We start from the raw sequence: 20,133 nt of genomic DNA, 5'->3' as shown, positions 1-20,133 counted from the left end.
TACATATTGCAGGCTCGTGATAAATTGCTTGCATTAATGAACCCAGGGCTGAAGGCACAGTCATTAAGTGGCCTCCCTTATTAGTAAAAAGGGGGAAGAGAGAGAGAGAGAGGGAGAGAGAGAGAGACAGGGGAGGGGGGGTCACTTAAAGAAAAGATGGTGGGAAAAGACTAAGAGATTAGTGTAGATGATAATTTGCAACACAGAGGGTCACTGGAGATATTAGCTGTAATGTGTGTGTTTTGTATTACAGCGCTGTTCTACCGAGACAATGAGTTCCTCAACTTTACTGAAACTATATTGAAAACAGTAACTCCTGTGTGGCTCTATGAAGCAACTAAAAATGACAAACGTTCACAGAAAACAGTGACTGGGAACTCCAGATGCCCCCGACCTTTCGGACCTCAGGTCCATTTGTTATTGTAATTGTTGTATTGATTAGGCAATATATTGACAGGATGCTCAGATTCTGGCCCCACATGTCAGGACAGAGTTCCATTTGTAAATGCATCATGTTCTCCTTACTCATGGAGGGGGAATCCTCAAAGGGGAAACATTTGTCTCCATTTTCACTAAGTCATAGCTTATGAATCAATCTAAAGCCATTAAAAACTCGTGGCATTCTGCACTGCACCCAACGAAGTGTCATGAGAATCTGATGACCTGATACAGCAGAGTAATGCAGGATTGGTGTATTTACACTACGTAGCTTCAGAGAAGTTAATATTAGAGGGATGATGTTTAAAGAGGGTGCTGTTATGAACAGAATGCTAAACAGTGTGCAGCTGGATGCACACAGAAGAGGAGGCTATGAGCAAACAAGGCATGTGGCTTTTTCCAGCATGCCTCCTCCTGTATATGGACTGAGATGTCTTGGTGTGTCCGGGTGTGTCCAGTCATGTCACCTCGCCAAAAGCTAAGGGGTAAATATTGTCAGGTTGGGACCAATGACAATACAGCTTCACAGCAGCAACTAAGCGTGCTCAAAATGTTTCTCGCCGATGGCACTTTATGGAAAATCAATAGGTTTTTTGCCTTTTGTTTGAGGAACATGAGTATGAATAACAGATAATGGTTTAAGAAACATGAATCTATACATCGATCGTATTGTGTTGATGTCTAAAGGTGGACACAGTCACTCCTGTGTATCTTTGTATTCTGTCTATCTTTATTCATAACCTCTTTAACACCTGCACTTTCACTGGATGTGACATGTTCCTGCACCCCTCGGTCTTCTATGATACGTCCCCACTTGGCTCAGCAGCTCCTCAGCTTCTCCTTTCACATTATGCATTCAGTCCAGCAAATAAGCATTCAAGGCAACAATTATAACTGGCACAGTGCAAAGAGGCAAGTCATTTAGTGATGATACATTTTTATGCTCGAGCTCTGTTGAGGCATGCATGGCCGACAGCGGAGACTCCCTATCTCCCACTTCAGCTCAGTTCTTTTATTGAAATGAATGTTTAGAAAACAAATCAGAAACAGAAATGCCAAAGCTGTAATCACATGGTACATATTCTAAAAACCCACATAAAGCAGTTTATTCATTCAAACCATACTGAGATGCTAAATATTCTATCTGTGAACCTGTGATATCCATTGGTATTTTGTCCAGTTTAAGATTGGTAAAACCCATATAGGTTAGTATCAGACTCTCATTTATGGTGAGAGGCTGTGCTGAATAGGAGTGTGTCGTGCAGCTAAGTAATAATGTGATATAAAATGCGTGATGGACATTTGATTTTATCTATTTACACAGAACTTTCATCCCCAGCAGGGTTGGGGAGGACCCCGTCTGAACTGCATGGGGCGGGGTGCTAACGCGTTGCCCCACCCCGCCGGCTGTACGGTTGTTGCTGAACACGGAACTGCTGTCTGCGCCGCGCTCCATCTCTACAGACACAGGAGGAAAGACGTACTTTGAAACGCCGAGTACATTATCATTTTGGACTGACTGGGCGCTTGTGTTACTACTAATGTGAGTAAACCCGCTACTCATTTGCAAAAGCGGCTCTCTAACGCTGGAGTGTGTAATGTTAGCTTAGCCGATGAAAGTAGCTCCCTAAGCTAACAGTTGACATTTATCCTCACGTTTACTGTTAGCTTGCTAGCTGGTTAGCATTATCTTCCCTGCGAAGCAATTAAATGACTGCTGGACTCGATAGCTTAACATGTCACATTGACAGTAATTAGTAAAACAAAATTAGGGCTGACGTTGAAAACATATAACGTCATTACACACAACTAACTGCTGTATTACTGCAGGTTACCAACGAGGTCAGTTTACGGCTAAAAACAAAACATTGGGGTGACTTGTGCATCATGGGAATACGTTTTGGGGTCCGCTTTTCGGCTCTGACATGTCACGCATAGCGCTAGCGCTAACGAACATGACGTTTTTTAGCCCCGTCTATCTGTCAGATAACCCAGGCTGTTGACACCAGTGTACCGTGTTAAATGTTGATGGCAGAGACCCCGACTCACCGGTGGGGACCATAGAATCATAGCAGCCACACCCCACGTGAATAACGAACGATTTTATTATCTTGGGTACTCATCTGGGGATATTTTTGCTAACGTTATATGATGAGAAGAAAACGCGTGATCACTGTTGGGCAGGCGTGCTAACTTCAGCTGAAAGTCACTCCTCACGTGAGGACGCCAGCAGTCTTGCAGGTGGATCTTTGGATGTCTCTGGACCCCAGTTTTTGAATATCTTGGGGTCTGAACACACTGAGCTGCCTCGTCAGTTCAGGCCATCATGCCACTTGATTTGCCAATTTGTGTCACCTTTGCTCAAATTTTGTACCATCCCATTTGAGTCACCACACTGTCAAAATGCCCCAATCTCTGAGTATATTGCCTGTTGTCTGTCTGTCCAATATACTTCAGGTTACAATCTTTAACAGTGGATAAATTGATTTTTCTCATTTTTCAACTTTAGTTAATGAATAAGCTCACAAGAAACTTGTCATAAGTCATGAGCAAGTCACTGACCTGCTTAGAAACATATGCAATATCTGAATGTTTCCAGGTGAGGTTCTGCAGGTAGAAGGTGGACACGCAGACTTTTCTTCACGGTGCTCCTGGTGCACAGTAATCCCCCCTCTCTGTTTATATTTACCGCTCAGAAGCCGAAAACTTCCCTGAGCAGCAGAGGACTTGCAAAATTTTGTGTCTTACAACTGCCAAGTTTACTGTTGTTTGAGAGGTATGCCTCACTAGTTTCAACTGAGGGCATAAAACACAAGTTGTAGTGCCCCAGGCTGCTGAGGTGACACTGTCCTCTCATTTTTTGTCCCGTTTGGTTTTATTAGGGTGCAATCGTCCAAGTACCAGGTAGTGTTCACATAACATAAATACTTATGTTTCTCCTGTGGGCAGCTCAGCGTGTCACTGTCAGGTGGTGGAGAATGTTGATGACAAAGAGTGATGTTGATTTATTAGGTCCCAACCAGGTCAGCAGGTCCCAGTGTACCTTGTCACCAGATTGAAAGGGCTGAGTGTGAGCCTGGATTGTGCTGTTGGACTGGCTGGACTGACTGCCTTAATGATAGAGGAATGTCTTTAAACACTTGGCTCATTGTGAAAGGATACACCCTGAGACATCAATATGCTAAACAAGGGTCCTGCTTTCTTCTGTCAGGTAGGCAGCATTGGATTTAAAATATGGGCCTGCATGTCTGAGGTTTGATGTTGGAGCCAACACAACCTTTGCAGGTCAGTGATTTGGACAATATTTGAACATTTATTTTGAAAGCAACTAATAAAAAACTAATCAAGAGATGTATGACTGTAAGTCTGTATTGATATTGATGATATTTTCAATATGGCAAAGTGTTCGTGTTATTATTAACACTTAAAATGTTGCACCGTGCTTCATGGATGTAGAACAAAAAGGAAAGTGTGGATGCAAGTGACTTGATCATAGCTGAGTGTTGTAGGGTCAGGGACGTGAAATTTTTCCAACCAGTCGCATCGACTCAGTAAACAAGTGATTGATGGTTTTGCTGAGGCAGACCATTAAATTTGTGACACACACGTTTTAACACAACAAATCTTATCTAGTGTTGCAGTTAGATTTGGTTAGGCCAGTGCTATGTAATATCAAATCATCCATCTTTGCTCACTACATCTTAGATGGACAGTGCAGCTGAGGGTCTGAAGCTGTAGTGTGGCTCACAGCATTTTCATTCAAGATAAATGCTTTCAAATTCCCAGTATCCCAGTTGATGAGAGCAAAGAGAGCATCAGTGTGTCTCTGCTATTTTCTGTACAAGCTCCAAGCGTGCCAACTGGGGATTTCACACATCATGGGGTAACTCACTTTGAAAATGATTAATTTCAGCTTGGGTGACATATTTTAAAGGCCGAGGAAGACCTTAATTACACTTACCTAAATGGGCGGACCTCAGCTCGCAGCTCGGAGTCAAACGGAGCAAGACAAACAGGTCTGTGTTTTATGATCGTCCCACTCCCTCGTCTGTATGTAAGTTTGTCTGACAATATGTGTCTGTATTTATGTCACGCTTTTGTTGGGACAGAGATGGAAAAAAAAACTTTCTGGACCTTTGGTCAAGTGGCCATGCAGATGGCAACACCCTTCAATTAATATCTAAAGCTCCTATAAGTTGGTCAGAATGGTTTTTACTGTAATAAAGTTATAGTAGGGCCACATAATCTGCCTCAGAACCAGCAGAAGAAGCCGCTCTGTGGTAAAGATCCCGACAGTAGACCGTGAATGACAAAGCCCTGACAGACGAGTGTAGGGCTAACACTAGCCAGCTAGCCACAGACACTCAGCAGGCAAAAGAAAACATGGCAAACTTGGGAGTGATCTTTCAAGAACTGAGAGACTTTTGCCAAGAAAACAGTGAAACACTGAGGGAAATCAAGGGAAAAAAAAACTCTTTTCAGTGAAATGAACCTTTAAATACTTTTTATGCACATCTGATCAATCAAGGCTTCAACAAATTCTCTTGGGTCAGTATTTGAGACATTATTTAGAAATTATGGCCTCAATTCTTTGGTTATTTACAGGTATGACTAATTGTTCATTTTGGTATGTAATTATATTTCATTTAATTACTTTACATTTATTCGGTAGATGCTTTTGTCCAAAGTGACTTACAGGAAGTGCATTCAACCCAGGAGCACCAGGCAGGAGCAAGAGCACGATATCATCCACAGGGGGAGTGAATCCTTTTTAAACAAATAACTAAAATCATGTTCAGTTCTACAGGACAAGTGCTTAAAGATTTTTTGTACTGTCGACTGTCATTGAAGTTGTTCTGTTGCACTGAACAGATTTTCAGTCTCCCTGGTGTCTAGAATATCTTTGGCACTGGGCTTTTAGCATCAGGCTGTCCCCAGCTCCACAGAAATGGTGTGCATGCACGCTTGCTGTTTCCCTCAGTCCCCATTGTCAGGGGCTGCTGAACACTCCAATTAGCATATCCCATGTCCTCTTTTATCTCTCTGCAGAATCAGTTTGTCTGAATTGTTAATAGGATATTGACAGGTGGCAGCTTCAGGCCTCGGTGGGATGAACTCCTCCATCCTGTCCTGTGTGCACACACGGGAGCTACAGATACACACCAGTAGCCCCTTACTTAATTGTTAATCATCTTTCCGTGACACAGATGAATTAAGCAACAGTCTGGTTAAAAATGAAGTTCTGGAGCTTAGCTGCGCTGGTGGCAATTAGTTTTATCCTTGATTTCTGTTGTTTATTAATTGAGGTGTGAGGATTCTAGGACATTTATGCATTGACTGCTGAAGGTACAGTTTTTTCTGCAGTGCAGTATGAAGAGATCCCACGAGGGCACTGCTATTGTCCTAAGCTTTGCCTCTTGAGATGAGTGTTAATTAGTTTTATGGGCAAATTTTCCAAATCCTCACGTAAGATTTACATGGCTTATGACTGGAGTAGGAATGTGCTTAGCACAGTGTAAGCAGTGTGCCCACTTCTTCGGGCTGTCAAAATTGACCAAAAATGATGTTTGATGGTTCTGTAGGTTTAGCATTAGCATTCATTAGCATTCAGCATTATGTTCACAAAAAGGCAAACATATCTGCTTGTATAGGTATATTTATTTCAACATAAACCTGTCTCTTAAAAGACCTACGTACCTACACTTTACAAAATAAAGTAAAATTTGTCATCACATGCTGCTTCATCGTGTCTTTATTCTTTCCTTTCTGCAGGATGTTCCACTTGCGGGTGTTGTCCGCAGTTTCGGTGGGGCTAACGCAGTTGTCTCGGCGTTACCACAGTGGAGCGGTGCGAGGGTCCAGCCGTAGGAGACTGATGCTGGCAGCCCTGGCTGGGGTCACTGGTGCGTCTGCCAGTGCTGGGCTGCTCTGGACGAGGTGGGACTGTCTGCTTCTATGTACTGAGGAAAAAATAATGGCCTTCTGATACTTCAGCTGAATTCAGTTAAAAATACTTTATTTGCCCCTCAAGGGACAAACATAAAAACACACAAAGGATTCATTCATACTCATAAACTAACCAAAACTGCAAAATATATGAGTGTAAAGATTTTAAAGAGCAGGTTGTCTTTAGTTGCTGCTCGCCTGGTTTAATCACATCATCATCATCATATCACACAATCTTGCTCACCACCCCCAAACAAAAATGTCATATGATTGGGTTTTTTACTTTTAACATCTTTTGAGCTGCATTTTTCAGTTTTTCGTACCACATCAAAGAGGTTCCCCTTGAACAGCGCACCTCTCTCTGGAGTTTGCCATCTTGTGTTTTCTGTAGACAGTTGCTTCTCTTTACACCATGACTTACAAGCTCCTCTGTGTGGTGTGGACCCCATTAAATGAGCCTGGGCCATGACCTACATCGAGCAAACCTGGATTTGCTTGCGTTGCAGTGTTCAGCAGCAGTTTGACTTTTGAGCACATGCCAATTTTGATTCCCCAGTTACACAACTGTTGGGAAAACCACCCCACGAAGTTGCTGACCTGCAATTCTGTCGACATTCCAAGTCACCACCATGGTTGGAAATCACTTTTTTGTCCACCAGCTATTGTGGCTAAACTGATGAGAAGATTGCAGCATTCCTAAACCGTATGCTCGTCTTCTCCAACTGGGCCGTCTTCAGGCTGATTCGTGCCTTCATCTTCAGCCTTATCCCCTGAGGCTGATTTTCCCTGTCCTTTCCTTCTTACCTGGATGTGGCATTTAGACGATTTGCGGTCTTTTCTGGCTTCCAATTTTAGCTTTGTAGCCCCAGTAATGAAATTGTTAGTTCCCTCATTGCCACCTGAAGCGTACAGAACATTGTCTGGCTTGTCTCCTCGTATACTAACTAATCACGGGACTCTCCATTGTCCATTTTTCTCAACTTCTCATTCTGACAAAAAAAAAAAAATTGTTTTGTGACAATCACCTGTTTGGCCTTGGGACGTCCTGGGAGTAGTGCCACATTGTTTGTCTGTGTCTCCTCCTCCTCCTTAAAGTGTTCAAATGAAACAAGCAGACTCACGATTCAGTCTGCGTTGTCGAATTTCACAAATCGCTCTGTTATGTTACTTTTATTTATCTGCCACTGTGCCTGGTAGGTTGAGCAAATTGACCTGCCGATACACAAAATACCCACATTTGGCAGGTGGCGGGTGCTTGTTCCCAACTCTGGCCACCACCCCAAGGGTGTCACAATGTTTTTATGGCTATCCATTACTAAGGAGGCTGGTGTTTAGTTAAGGTAAAGCAGTGGAGAGGGTGTTGATGTGAGAGCTCTATGGGGACAGAATGACTGTGCTGCAGGAGGCAGAGTGATGGATGGTGCCTCAGGGCGTTTGAGACTGATGGGACGAGACTGTTCCAGGCCTTCACCCCAGGCTTCATTCTCCTTGTGTCTCATTAAACTGAATTATTCAGCCTGCCCCAGACAGACTCAGCTATTTATTATTATTATTCCAATTTTCAATTTAGTCAGAAAAATGGTCAAGTGGGACTTTGCCATGGTAAATCTCCTTGGTTTTCACAGTGCAGCACATAATCCCTCTCATTTGCTCATGTAGCCACAGTGCATGCTTAGCTGCAAAACACAGTCAGCTACATACATCTGCTGAATCTACTTGGCACCAGAGAAAAAAACAAATATACACAAATATTGCAACTTTCTTTTTTCTTTACATAGAAATGTCCTCCAGGTGTTTATCTGTTTCTAATTTTTTTATTTTGATTTTTTAAACTAGAGCGTATGCAGATGCAGGGCCTTCCGTTCAACACTCTGAGCAACCAGGCAGAGAGGAAGCGGATTTCATGAGGGATACAGATTCTGAGACGGAGTCAGAGAAATCGGTGGAGGCCAGCAGTGGAGATGAAGAAGCAAAGGATGAAGGTGGCGAGGGGAAAAAGAAGAAGCCGCGCTCTGGGTTCCGTGACCGCAAGGTAATCAATAAACAGTAAACATTCAGCCGCTCAGTCAGTCCAGCATTTAATTCACCTTCAGAATGGTGTTTTGAAAGCCCTCCCAATCAATGTCCAATATGCAAACGCTGGTATATTTTGACAGAATGTTTTACGGAGACACACAAAGGAAATGAGCATACATTGCTGCTGTCATAAACAACAATATACCACCCGTAAATTTTATTGCTGTTAATTAGGCAGCAGATGAGAAGAGAAGCAGAAGAAGAACAAAGGGTTTGATGCGATGCCAGATAAACAGTTTGCCGCTTTGCATATTATGGTTGTAGAACCAGAGAGAAGGAAAGAAGAAGAGCTTTGAGCAATACGAGGAATTTTTTCAAATGAAATGTAATGCAGTGTTACGTCTGACTCAGGGCTGTAGATGGAAAAATTACACAGTCACTCTTGCCTCAGCAGCAGCCATGTCTGCTGAAGCATATAGATTTCTGGGAAGCAAACAGTATTAGTCAATCACAGCACCACAGCATTCACTAGCGTTTTTGTAAAAATAGGTTGTTTGTGCCAGCTCACTCGCTATGTTAGGTAAAGAGTCTACGTCTGATAGAGCGCACTGAAGGAAATCATGTGTGTGTATACAGTATGTGTGCAGATGTCCTTACAAGTCCATCAGTGCTCCAGACCTCCCTTGAATGGTCAAATTTTGAGTTTTCAATCTAGTATGTGTGTCAAAATTCAGTGTTTTCACCTTCTTGCTTTTAAACTGATTTGCCACTCTGGTCTTAGATGTTGCACAGCAATCTTTAGAAAGCGTGAGGGGGAAAAAATGAGTAAATAGTTGGTGTGACTTGAATTTTACCCCACGGCTTGTGTATGTGCATTTTTTTTTTTTTTTTTTGTTATGGAAAGAGAAAGCATAAATGGCTGGAAGCTCAAAAGAACAGGCTTGACTCTCCATCAGTGTGGGTGACACTGAGATCAGTAGCCTGTAAATCTGAGGAGATGAAAGCCAGAGAGAGATGACAGCGCAACGCACCCAGGGCTTTCTATCACTCAGGCTCTCCAGCATTTCCACACGACTGTCCTATAACCTCTCATCCATATGCTGATGGTTGCCTCTTCTGGGGGACATGCTCCCGGTGATTTCCCTAAAGACCAGTAAGGTCTGCTAAAGAGGGAGAACCAACACGGAAGCACGTAATCATAGCTACAGACTCAAGAGGATCTGATTTGATCGAAGTCCCTGTATCTTTCTCACTCTTTATGTTTTCAATTTAAAGTGGATAATGGCGTCAAAAAGTTTAAGCTTTTTCTGCAGGGAGCTTGTTTACAGTCGCTCAGCGTCACATGAAGTAACCGCTTGTGTGGATTACAGCTGAGCACAGCTCCCAAACAGACACCGCTCTCTCAATTTCTGTTTGAAACTCTCTGTTGAAATGCAGATGGCAGTGTCAAGGCAAACATTGATGTGGCTAATTTGTGTATCAGAGCTGAATAGATTAGTTTTTTTTTTGTTAGTTTTTGCCAAAGGGTTGGCCTTTGGTATGTCAGCGGTGCCATGCTGACATACAGCTTTGTGTGGCTGTGAGAGTGTTGCAGTTGCTCGTCAGACTGATCCTGAAAAACACTATTTCCTGTTTTGATTATGTGGTCGTCGTGGTAGCCAGGAGGTTAATACACCTCCCCATCAGGACTCACATCCTGTTTTCCTGCTGCCGCTTACTTCTTTATTCTAGTCACTCCTTCACCCTCTCCACACTCTCTTAACTCTCCCTCAGATTATTTACCTCTCAGGACTGGAATACTGCTGGGTCTCTGATTTTGATATGAGTTGAGTGGTGCTCATGCCTAGTGTGTGAAAAGTTGTGTCATTAATTGGTGTTTCCTGTATGATTGGCAGGTGATGGAGTATGAGAACAGGATAAGAGCGTACTCCACTCCGGACAAGATTTTCCGCTACTTTGCCACGCTGAAGGTCATCGGCGAGCATGGAGATGCCGAGGTCTACATGACGCCCCAGGACTTCATACGCTCCATCACACCGAACGAGAAACAGCCTGAGAGTGAGTCTCTTCCCTTTCCTCCTACCACCTTTACTTCATCAGTGACTTCTTCACCCCCACTGGCATGCTCCAGTTATTTTCTGTGATTTTCACTCCCTTTTTCTCTATTTATTGGTTCTGGTTCTGGAGACTCAAGTAAATGTATCCTAGTTTCCAGTCACTTCGGTATGGAAATTGACGGTTATCATACAATGTACGTTTGCTAATCTACTGTATTGATTTCTACCGTATAAGTGTCATAAAAACTATTGAATTTTGCAGTATTAGCCTTATTATAAAAATATAGGACAGAATATTTTGTGAGATTCAACCAAAAGCCCTTCTTTTTTTCATCCTTTTAAGAGTCATTCAGACTACTACTAGTACTAATAATAAGAGTAATTACGTAATACCGCGAAACCGTGATATTTTTTGAGACAGTTATCACATGGTGAGAATCTCATACTGTTGCAGCCCTAGTTCTGCTCCTCATTCAGGATTTTGAACCTGAATACGTCCTGACAATCATGCACGAGTCTCGGAAAATGCATGCAAGTAGTTTATGGTCCTCACTATCCGGGGGGGATGTTTCCTGGTAGAGCATTACCCAGCACAGCCCCCTATCCAGCTACGGGGATGATTCAGGACTTGCGACAGTTCCTGGTACAACGATCTCAATGACCATGTTCACAAGTATGAAGCGAGGTGGGGAGGGCGTGGGAATGACAGGGCTGTCCGATCACGCTGAGTTGAGTGAATCACAGCACAGCAGTTGTATCAATTAACGGGTTCAAACCAGAGCAGATCTCAGGCGTCACGCGTGGAGCCAGTGAGAGATATTTGATCTTCAGCCATAGGAGGGGTGGGATAGCAGGGAGCTTAACTTGGCATAGACATGTTTCAGCACCACTCTTGTCTTTATCTGTCACTGTCATCTGGTTATTCAACACTAAAGCACACTTTGTGTGACATTTTGTCGTATGGAGGTATGTTCACCTCCAACACAGTTGTGGTTGAACACTCAGCGCCTGAGTACTATTACATTCTGTGCATTCATCCACAGTAAAGGAGCCAAGCCTGCTGTTTACACTTAATAAGGACTTAGCTGGGCCTGTCACGTCTGCACTGCCTCTCCTGCTCACCTCAGCACTTCCATCTGTTAACCGAGACTTGGCCTAGCTTGGCCCCCATTGGCCTTCCATTCTTAGACCCGGTTCCTCTCCTCCCCTCTTGACAATTCCGTAGCTCTTCCATTTTTTATCCTGTCTTCAGCCCTTCCAAACTGGAATTAAAGTAATGATGAGCTGAGATCTGGTGGACAAGAGAAGTTTCAACAAAGCAGATGAAAAAAGTCCAAGAGAAAGTACAGTTCACATCATAGGCAGCCATTTGAGGCTCTTCTCAAAGCCCCCAACCCAAGTGAGGTCAAACAGCAGACTCTCTGGTGAAGTTGTTTTAATGCTCTGCAGATTTTCCTGCCCATTGACGATGAATAACCCATGGACCTCATAAAAAATGTATAAGTTAGCTTTGGCCCCTGTTTTCTTTTGAATTTTGTGTTTTGACAGGGTCTGAAAATACATACACGCATTGATAGATAGAACAACTGCGTCCCAGTCCGGAGGCCGGATCCACAGAAGGACAGGGTACACATAGCTTCTCCAAATCTGTCAGTCCAGTGTCTAGTCCTTATTAACCTAAGTTAAAAATGTGAAATTTCCGACTAAATTGTTGTCCATAACAACACAGATTGTGGAATAGTAAGGCCTTCTGGGTAAAGCAGTTGTGTCCTTTCAGATTTAAAACAAGGCTGTGGTTTTCAGGTGCATTTGAAACGGCCTTAAATGAGACAGACCTGGAAATGTGGGCTTAAACTCAGTGATCGTCCCCTGAGTCGGGAATCTCTGGTGGTTTTGGTAACTGACCTGAAGTTAAAATATTAATGACTAAGCAGAGGAAGGTGGTCGGCTATTTGCAGAGGTGATCTGTAATGCTGATGAGGACGCCTTCATACACTGATGTTAAGATACGATGTTCACTTAATTAGTGTTCAGTTTAATGAGATCATACTCAGCCGTCGCCCTCATAGTTAATCTGATTTGAGACTGTTTCAGTAGGTCAGTGTGCTACTAGTCTGTCATGGTGATATCGAGAGCCTGCCTGACTCTTGAAATATTTCTTTGCTTCATTTAACTGATGAGAAGTACTGCCTCACACAAGTTTATTTGTTTGAATAACATTAGTTAGCACTGTCTTTTTACTGTAAAGTATATTTGATTATGTTCCGTAAAAAGTGGGGAAATCACATTTCATATCATCTTTGCTCTGAGTTGAATCGTACTCTGCTGCCATATGAATTGATGCCTTTTGCATACAAAGATACATGATAGAAATAAACCTACAGTAAGACTGACAGGACAAAAGACCAGAGCACAATGAAGACTGCTCATTTTCAGCTGATCCATACGTGCGCTTCATTGAATCATTCATTGTGGTAGCATGATATCGTGGTGTTGATTTCAGACGCACCCAAACACTTCAAGACACATGGATGAGAACTTTGTTCTAACTGATGATCGGAGGAGTCGAAGCTGAGAGCTGATGATTATGTACTTTAAAGAATATGCAAAATGGAAATGGTTCATTAATGACTATTATTCATCTTGCGCATGTGTCAGTCATTACCACAGATTCAGTAATGACACCAAGTAAATACATTTGCACTGCTTCATGATGGGCATAAATCTTGATACCCCCGCTGTGTAACCAGTCTGCCTCATGTGTCGTTTGTCATAATATTTGTCTCCTAAATTGTACGTCTGCTTATTTTCTCTCTCTCGTTTTCAGATCTGGGTCTGGATCAGTTCATTGTGAAGCGCTATGATGGGAAGGTAAGAAGTGGGCACCTTTGTGGTAAAGAGGATACAGGGTCAGCTTAGCAATCATTGAGGTCAGCAGCAGGTTTTTCCTTTAATTATATCTTAGAAACGTTAATGTTGATGGATTTCATAAATATACTGTAAACTAACTGAATGTTGCATTTCTCCAGGAAGCTGTGTTCTGAAACTTTAAGAGCTTATTTAATTTAGATTTATTTTTAATTATATCAGAAATCTGTCCTCTCACACTTCAATATCCTGATCCTGTTTCTTACAGAAAAAATACAAAATTAAGCAAATGACATCTGCACTAGAAGATTACAGTAAAAGTTGTTTCTGTTCATTGCTTGGATTTGAATATGCATGACCGGAGCAGATTAGGAGTGAGGGTTTGAAAAGTGTGGTCTTAATTCAGAGCATTCAGTGCTGAACCCCGCTCATATTGAATGTGATATTTTATAATGAATGAAATCCTTCTCTGAAATGCAACATAAAGCGAAGAACTGCCACATTCATCTCATCTTCCCCGCTGAAATGATATTGAAAAAACTGGATAAATAGAACTGGAATGATGTGTAAACTGAGGTGATAACTCAGTGTCACAGAAATAAACAAATGCTCATCAGGGGCAGTGGGGTTACAGCATTTTATCAAAATATGGAAAGACATAGTGGAGAAAATAGAAAACACCATCATGTTCTGTTTGGAGAGAGTGCAGAAATTATTAGAAAAAAATCCAAATAAGACAGCTATGAAATGGTTAGCTGGCATTTCTGGGTCTACTTTGTTGTGTGTATGTGTATTTTACCTATTTCTGTTGATATTTGGCTAAATGTGCACAAGCTGCTGTCTCACTGTGATACTTCCATTCCAGGTGCAGGTTTTATAGGAGAAAAAATGTGAATGACACAGACCATCCGCAATGAATAATTTGATATTCGTATATATTATATTTTGTTTTGTTTTTCGCAAATCATACCTTGTATGCTATGTTTTTGTTTGCATATGTCTTTGCTTTGCTGTCTGCTTCTCAACCATCAATCATGGTAAAGGAGACTAGAGCAGGTGATGAGAATATCCTGCTTTCCAAATATTGTTAGAGCTCAGAAAAAAGGTTTCTGTGATACTAAAGAAATTATTGTTTTCAACATACGCAGGAATCCCTTAACTACCTGCCTTCGATCTCAAAGCACCCAGCTAGTCAAACCCAGTTCAGAAGAGCCTTCCTCTTTAACAGAGCAGCTCCATGCTTCATCATTATGAGGGACTTGTACAAAGTGGGCCTGCCTGGTGCATAATGACCTTTTTAAAGACAATGATAGGTGAACTTAGAACAGGCTAGCCCCCCAGCACACACACGCACATATTGACTTTAAAAGGAGCTGGTCTCTGTGCCTTAAATGCCACCATTTGTGTGTCCACAGTCAGGAACATAAAAGCCATCAATATCAATCACCAACATCATTATTTTCATTACTGAATTCCTTGACATTGATCTGTGACCATTGCTGCCCGTCTCTCTGATACCAGGGACCACCTCTCACACCCAATAGCCAACCATCCTCATTCATTCAGTATTCACTAATCATCATTGTGGTGATAGAGGTTTCTAACCTCATTACAAAATCCCATCAGCCTCCAGGCTTGTATGTATGATGAGGAGTATGTCTGTCCCCCGTCTCCATGTTGTAGTCAGACGAGCCACACAAACTGAGTGAGGACAAAGGGAGAAGTCTTTCTCACAGCTCCATCTTTTACCGCCTTCTGCAGCTCAGCCTTATGTTATGTGAGAGAGTCCCGCAGAAATTCTATTCGCTCGTATTTCAAAAGCACATTAACCAAAGAGCTTGGGCTATACATTAATCAAGATTAAATGTGAAATTCTGCGGCGGCCTAAAATCGAAACGGAGCACTCTTCATTTATGGCCCTTGTCTGCTTATGTAAATAGGGTCCCTATCTCCAGGGCTCGTGTTTCCTTTATTTGCCAGGCAAATCTCAGGACACGTGGTTTTCTCTGATACCGTATTTAGCTTTGGTTGTCCCCTGAGATTTTCCTGCCATGGCCAGAATGGCTTGAGTGCTCCCCTCCCTCCCCGGGTCTGCCCAACCCCGAGACACGTGCCTCCTCCTCATTGGCTTAATAGGCGCCCATAGCTAGTTGTTAGGAGAAATAAACCAATGCTGTTTCTTGCCAAGAAGCCATGAAATCTAGTTCACATGAAACTCAAATGTGCATTGGATTATTCCTAGATGAAATGGTCAAGGCCTGTACAGTGGTGCAAAATCTGTAGAGTGTAAATCAGGAAGTTGATGGAGGGTGTGGGCGAATACAAGGGGAGTGGAGGTTGGGTGGGAAACCGCGATGCTGCGACGGCTAAGGCTGATGGCTCAGAGGATTACAGTATTGTGTGAAAATAACAAGAGAGCTCTCTTAAAATGCCCGTGTGTTATTTTCCATCGTTTTTTTTTTTAGAAATAGCCAAGCCGACCGAGAGATCGGTCACATACGTACTGTTTGGCCGCTTAGAGTGCTTAAAAATGTTGGTGTTATAAACTTCTCACTTACACCCCCCTTCCCCCACCCCCCTCCTGCTGACACTAATTTGTTCCAGGTTCAGTCTGTATGTACACATTACATGCCCCATATGATTGTTTAACAGCTGTCGTTCATATTGGCTCACCCTGTTTGTTTTCTTTTTATTTTCCTGTCCAGAGGAACATGGTTGTTTTACAAGTCTTTAAATGAGATTGCTTGTATTTGTTCAGCTGATTGTTTGACTGGAAATGTCTCTGCTGTTGTTTTACTCCATCGCTGTGTTCTCTCCTCCCACCCGAGTCATGTGGACATGCTTTCAGCTGCTGTAATCTTATGTTGATGTGACCTGACGTTGTCATTGTTAGCTGTTGATGATTCTCTCGTGCTCTGAACAGCCGTCGTCTCTCATTCACGTAACAAGTAATTCCTCCATTTTCTCTCTTTTCTCCTCCTCGTGAATAACCATCGTCCTCAACGCCCCGTCTCCCAAAATCCCCACTTTTCTCTGTCTCCTCCCCCCAATCATTCCATCTACTGAATCCCATTGTCCACCCACGAACTCCCCATCCCTCCTCGTCCTCCTCCTCTTCCTCCTCTCTTCTTCTGTCTCCCTCCCTCCTCCTCTCCTTCCCGTTCTGCCCCTCCCTCTCTGCAGGACTTCTGGCAGGTATGGGGTGTGTGCCGAGCAGCATGTGTGCACCTGAATGAAAAACTGCACTTTGTAGTCACTACCTACTCCCTCCCTCTCATTTCTACTTTTTCCCTCTTCTTCCTCTTACGTCTCTGTTATAATCTTTCAAATACTCACTTCCCTGTTGTAGTATGGAGGGCATAGCTATTCACTGCTGTTAGTCCAGGGGAACAGCTTAGTAAGTCCTTTTTCTGTATTTGCCACGTCTCGGCTTCAGCAAGTGTGACAGAACCGGAGTCAGCTCAGTTTACGACTGCAGTCGATAGGACATCAGCTAAACTGTGGCGTTAAAGTGTATATTTTGAACCAGAGATCAGTAAACTGACAATATAAAATTGAATTTACATCTGGCTTTTCGGTCACCGTGTATATATGTGCTGTAGGTGTTACACCCAGCCTGATGGGGGAAGTCATGCAGCATGAGCAAGGAAGTAGAATAAAACACCACCGCTGTATTTTCTTATACAATGAGGCAGATTATATCATGGCCACGGAAAGAACTGGTTGGCTGGTCAGTAATTTAACCACAGTGCCAAAGTACATTAAAACTGCATATAAGCTACTGATAGTTATATTACTAACCAGGGTCTATTTGATTGTCAACTATTTTTAAACAAACTTTAAAGATGGTTGATGGTAAGTGGCCGTGGTATAATTACGCTCTGACATGTCCTCATATGAAAATAACAAATTTGGTCGAGGAAACGCCGCTCATCTTGCTGGTGTGGCGTTCTTCACCTCTGCTTTATTTGTTAATTTCACATACCAGGACACTTAAGTGGCTTCTATCACTTCATAAATATGTTTGAGTTTGTTCATTTTAGCATTTACGTGCTCCAAGTGTCCAGTGATGCTCCAAAATGTTTCACCAGGTTATATGGGAGAAACCTTTTGTCATTCAAATGTTCTGATGTACACATTTATGTTGGTAAATGTGCTAAATGAGCCCTGACCCATGAGCTTTATCGACTGAATGATCTGGTCTTTAAGCAGGTCTGAAAGCCTCCGTCAGTCAGGATGACGTGGAGATAAGCCAAGCGCAGTAAAGGGCAGGTAACAACCTGCACACCTTTTACTGACAAGGAGTGTCCAAAACCGAAGCAGGCACACAACCCATTGTGTGCGCTTGTATTAAATATGCAAAGTCAAACACTGTAATGTTATCAGACATTGTGTTGGAGGCCGCCCCAGTGCCCTTTGTGTAGCTTGAGACAGCTGCGTGCCGTGCCCTCCCTGCTGAATTATTGAAAGTGAGGACTTAATATTTTGCCTGTACAGGGATTAGTAAACGCTGCAGCACTGCTACATAATTTAGCTTACTTTACTAGTCAGTGCCTCAAAGTAAAGTTCATGCACATTTACAGTCAAATTTTAAGGAGAATGTCAAGTCTTACAAAGCTGAGATGCAAAGATCATCTGAAATGAGTCACTCATAAGGAACTTGTCTTGGTCAATGCCAAATCATAACGATGCTGTTCCCCTGTGCTCCCTCTGTCTTGCTTTATAAACCTTTTCTCCTCATCCTCTCATCTCTTCTAAGAAATATCAGCTCTAGCTTTCCACATGCTTTGGCACTCTAGCCTTTCTCCCCAGCATGCACTGCTCTACTGCTTGTGTCTCACAGAGAAAGTAGCTGGTGGTGGCGCCCCCTCTCTGCGCATGGTGGCATCACAGGGTGGTTTTGGTCCCAGGAAATGGCTCTGTTAGCTAGGCTGTGTTGATGTGCTTGATAACCTTCACAAATCCATCCTCTGGATTGTCCGGATGTCAGTGCTGCATGATTTCTGTAGAGCATGGTTTAGAGTCACTGAAGGCAGGACTTTCTCTGTGCATCTAAAATGTCTCCAAACTGTTCCTCCATGCCGTGGCCCTCTCTGTATGTAAAGCTACAGCGTCTGCCATGTGACCTGCTGTGACTGAGAGCGTACACCTGTCACTCAGAGGGAGCGCGGAGAAAACAAGCCTCTGTTGTCATGTTCACTCTTTCTGATTTCACAGGAAGCTCCCAGGGGCTGCTGTTTGGACTGTCACTGCCCTGTTCCTCTATCTTCTCCCACTGTCTTCAATTCTGACACACTTTCTTTGCCCTCTCTGTCAGTGTTCGTCTCTATAGAAGCTCACACGCACTTAATCTTTCTCTATCACCCCTCCTGATCGACAGTAGCAGAGGTTGGGTTGCTTGTACACCTGGTCAGCTAATTCGGTGCCGTCTCTCCTCTTGTGAGACAGCTGCTATTCCTCAGCGCAAAAATTTGTTGATTGAGCGTTCCACATCAGGATCCATTATTCTGATTGTGCTCCCAGAATAATTAGGAGTTATTAACGGTGCACCTGCTCTGCGTTTACCCCTGGGACTAGAGGTGGAAAGCCAGTATGTTAGAGTTCTCTCCACCGGCACCCGCCCGCTTGCTCATGTACAGACTGTGGTGTTTTGGTTCCAAGGCATCATCATAAACAAGGATATAGTACATCTCTACCTCTCTGGTGGTCTAGGATGGACTTTGGGTTTGTGTGTATGTTTTCTGTGGTGTACCTACAGAGTTCCCACAAAGTGTTGTTTGCTTCATTTTAACTGTTATGTTTTCAAGGTTAGAAAAATGCTTGAATTTGAATGTACTCCTCGAAAAATACTACATTTTCAGCATAATCTGGTGTTTCATCGACACAATCACTCATGTGAACCGTACATTTTTAAATATTTCAAACGAAACGATCCTGTCTTATTTGTTTGTCTCCTGGTGTCAAAATAAGCAGTAGTAACAATTTAGATTTCATGATAAAGGCTTTGAGAGTCTGTAAGTGTTTGGCTCAGATACCTTGAAGTGCTTGAAAAGTGTTTGGATTTTACTCTCACAGAGCTGTACAAACCCTGCACCTCGCATACAATCAAGCAGTGTGTGTGATTTTCTCTGGGACTTGGACGGAGACGGTGCCCTACTTGTATGTGTAGCAGCACAGGTGCGCTTACACCGTGACAGCTTTGAGCCACCATTGAGAAATGTCAGGCTCAGACGCGAGCTGACTTTACGCCTCAAGCAGGTCATCCGCAATTCTCTTTCCCCTGAAACTCACGTCTTTCACTGTGCCTGCCAAAGTGACATCAGCCCCCAGAGCTAGCCCACCACACAAAGTGGCATAAAGGTACTGATCCATTTTTAATGCATTCATCTTCACCCCCCCACCCCACCCCCCGTCTGTCACACTGTACATCTCTCTTCTTGAAAAAAATCAGCATAGCCCCACTGGTGTAGCTCTCTAGTACATTAAGTTCCATTGAGACTCACCTGTACAAAAATGAGCGGTCACTCTGGGACAGGCATCACTCAAGCGTGCACACACCACACACACATGAATGCATTGACAAATAACGTGGAGGCAGATTTCCTCTCTTCACAGCTTGAGCATTTCATCGTCAGTGGCAGGTCTCGTCCTAGACCCATAAATTCAGGTTGTTGTCGTGACCCTCAGAGGAGACCGCGTAGACAACAGAGTCACATGAAAAAAGTCATTTTGTCTTTTGTCTTTAGTGCGATCATTAATATTTTAACACAGACTGTGCGGCATTTATCCATGTCTTTCATCATCAATC

At 43.1% G+C, this 20,133-nt stretch overlaps 1 protein-coding gene across 4 annotated transcripts in view; it reads left to right on the top strand.

Annotated features, from left to right (window-relative positions):
- Positions 1-1,660: 1,660 nt before the first annotated feature.
- Positions 1,661-20,133, top strand: part of micu1 (mitochondrial calcium uptake 1) — a 31,349-nt gene continuing 12,876 nt past the window's right edge. For 2 of the 4 annotated variants that reach the window (XM_076742361.1, XM_076742360.1), the window contains exons 1-5: positions 1,837-1,981; positions 6,211-6,375; positions 8,221-8,416; positions 10,296-10,458; positions 13,285-13,328. In XM_076742361.1, coding sequence (XP_076598476.1) covers positions 1,980-1,981; positions 6,211-6,375; positions 8,221-8,416; positions 10,296-10,458; positions 13,285-13,328 — 570 coding nt within the window. In that variant the 5' untranslated portion in view covers positions 1,837-1,979. Of the gene's footprint in view, positions 1,982-6,210; positions 6,376-8,220; positions 8,417-10,295; positions 10,459-13,284; positions 13,329-16,508; positions 16,521-17,170; positions 17,174-20,133 lie in introns of all 4 variants that reach the window. The other 2 variants (XM_076742363.1, XM_076742359.1) reach the window with 2 other exon arrangements.

Source organism: Chaetodon auriga, chromosome 11, assembly GCF_051107435.1.
Source record: "Chaetodon auriga isolate fChaAug3 chromosome 11, fChaAug3.hap1, whole genome shotgun sequence".
Taxonomy (NCBI): domain Eukaryota; kingdom Metazoa; phylum Chordata; class Actinopteri; order Chaetodontiformes; family Chaetodontidae; genus Chaetodon; species Chaetodon auriga.
This window is presented reverse-complemented; position numbering and strand designations above follow the sequence as displayed.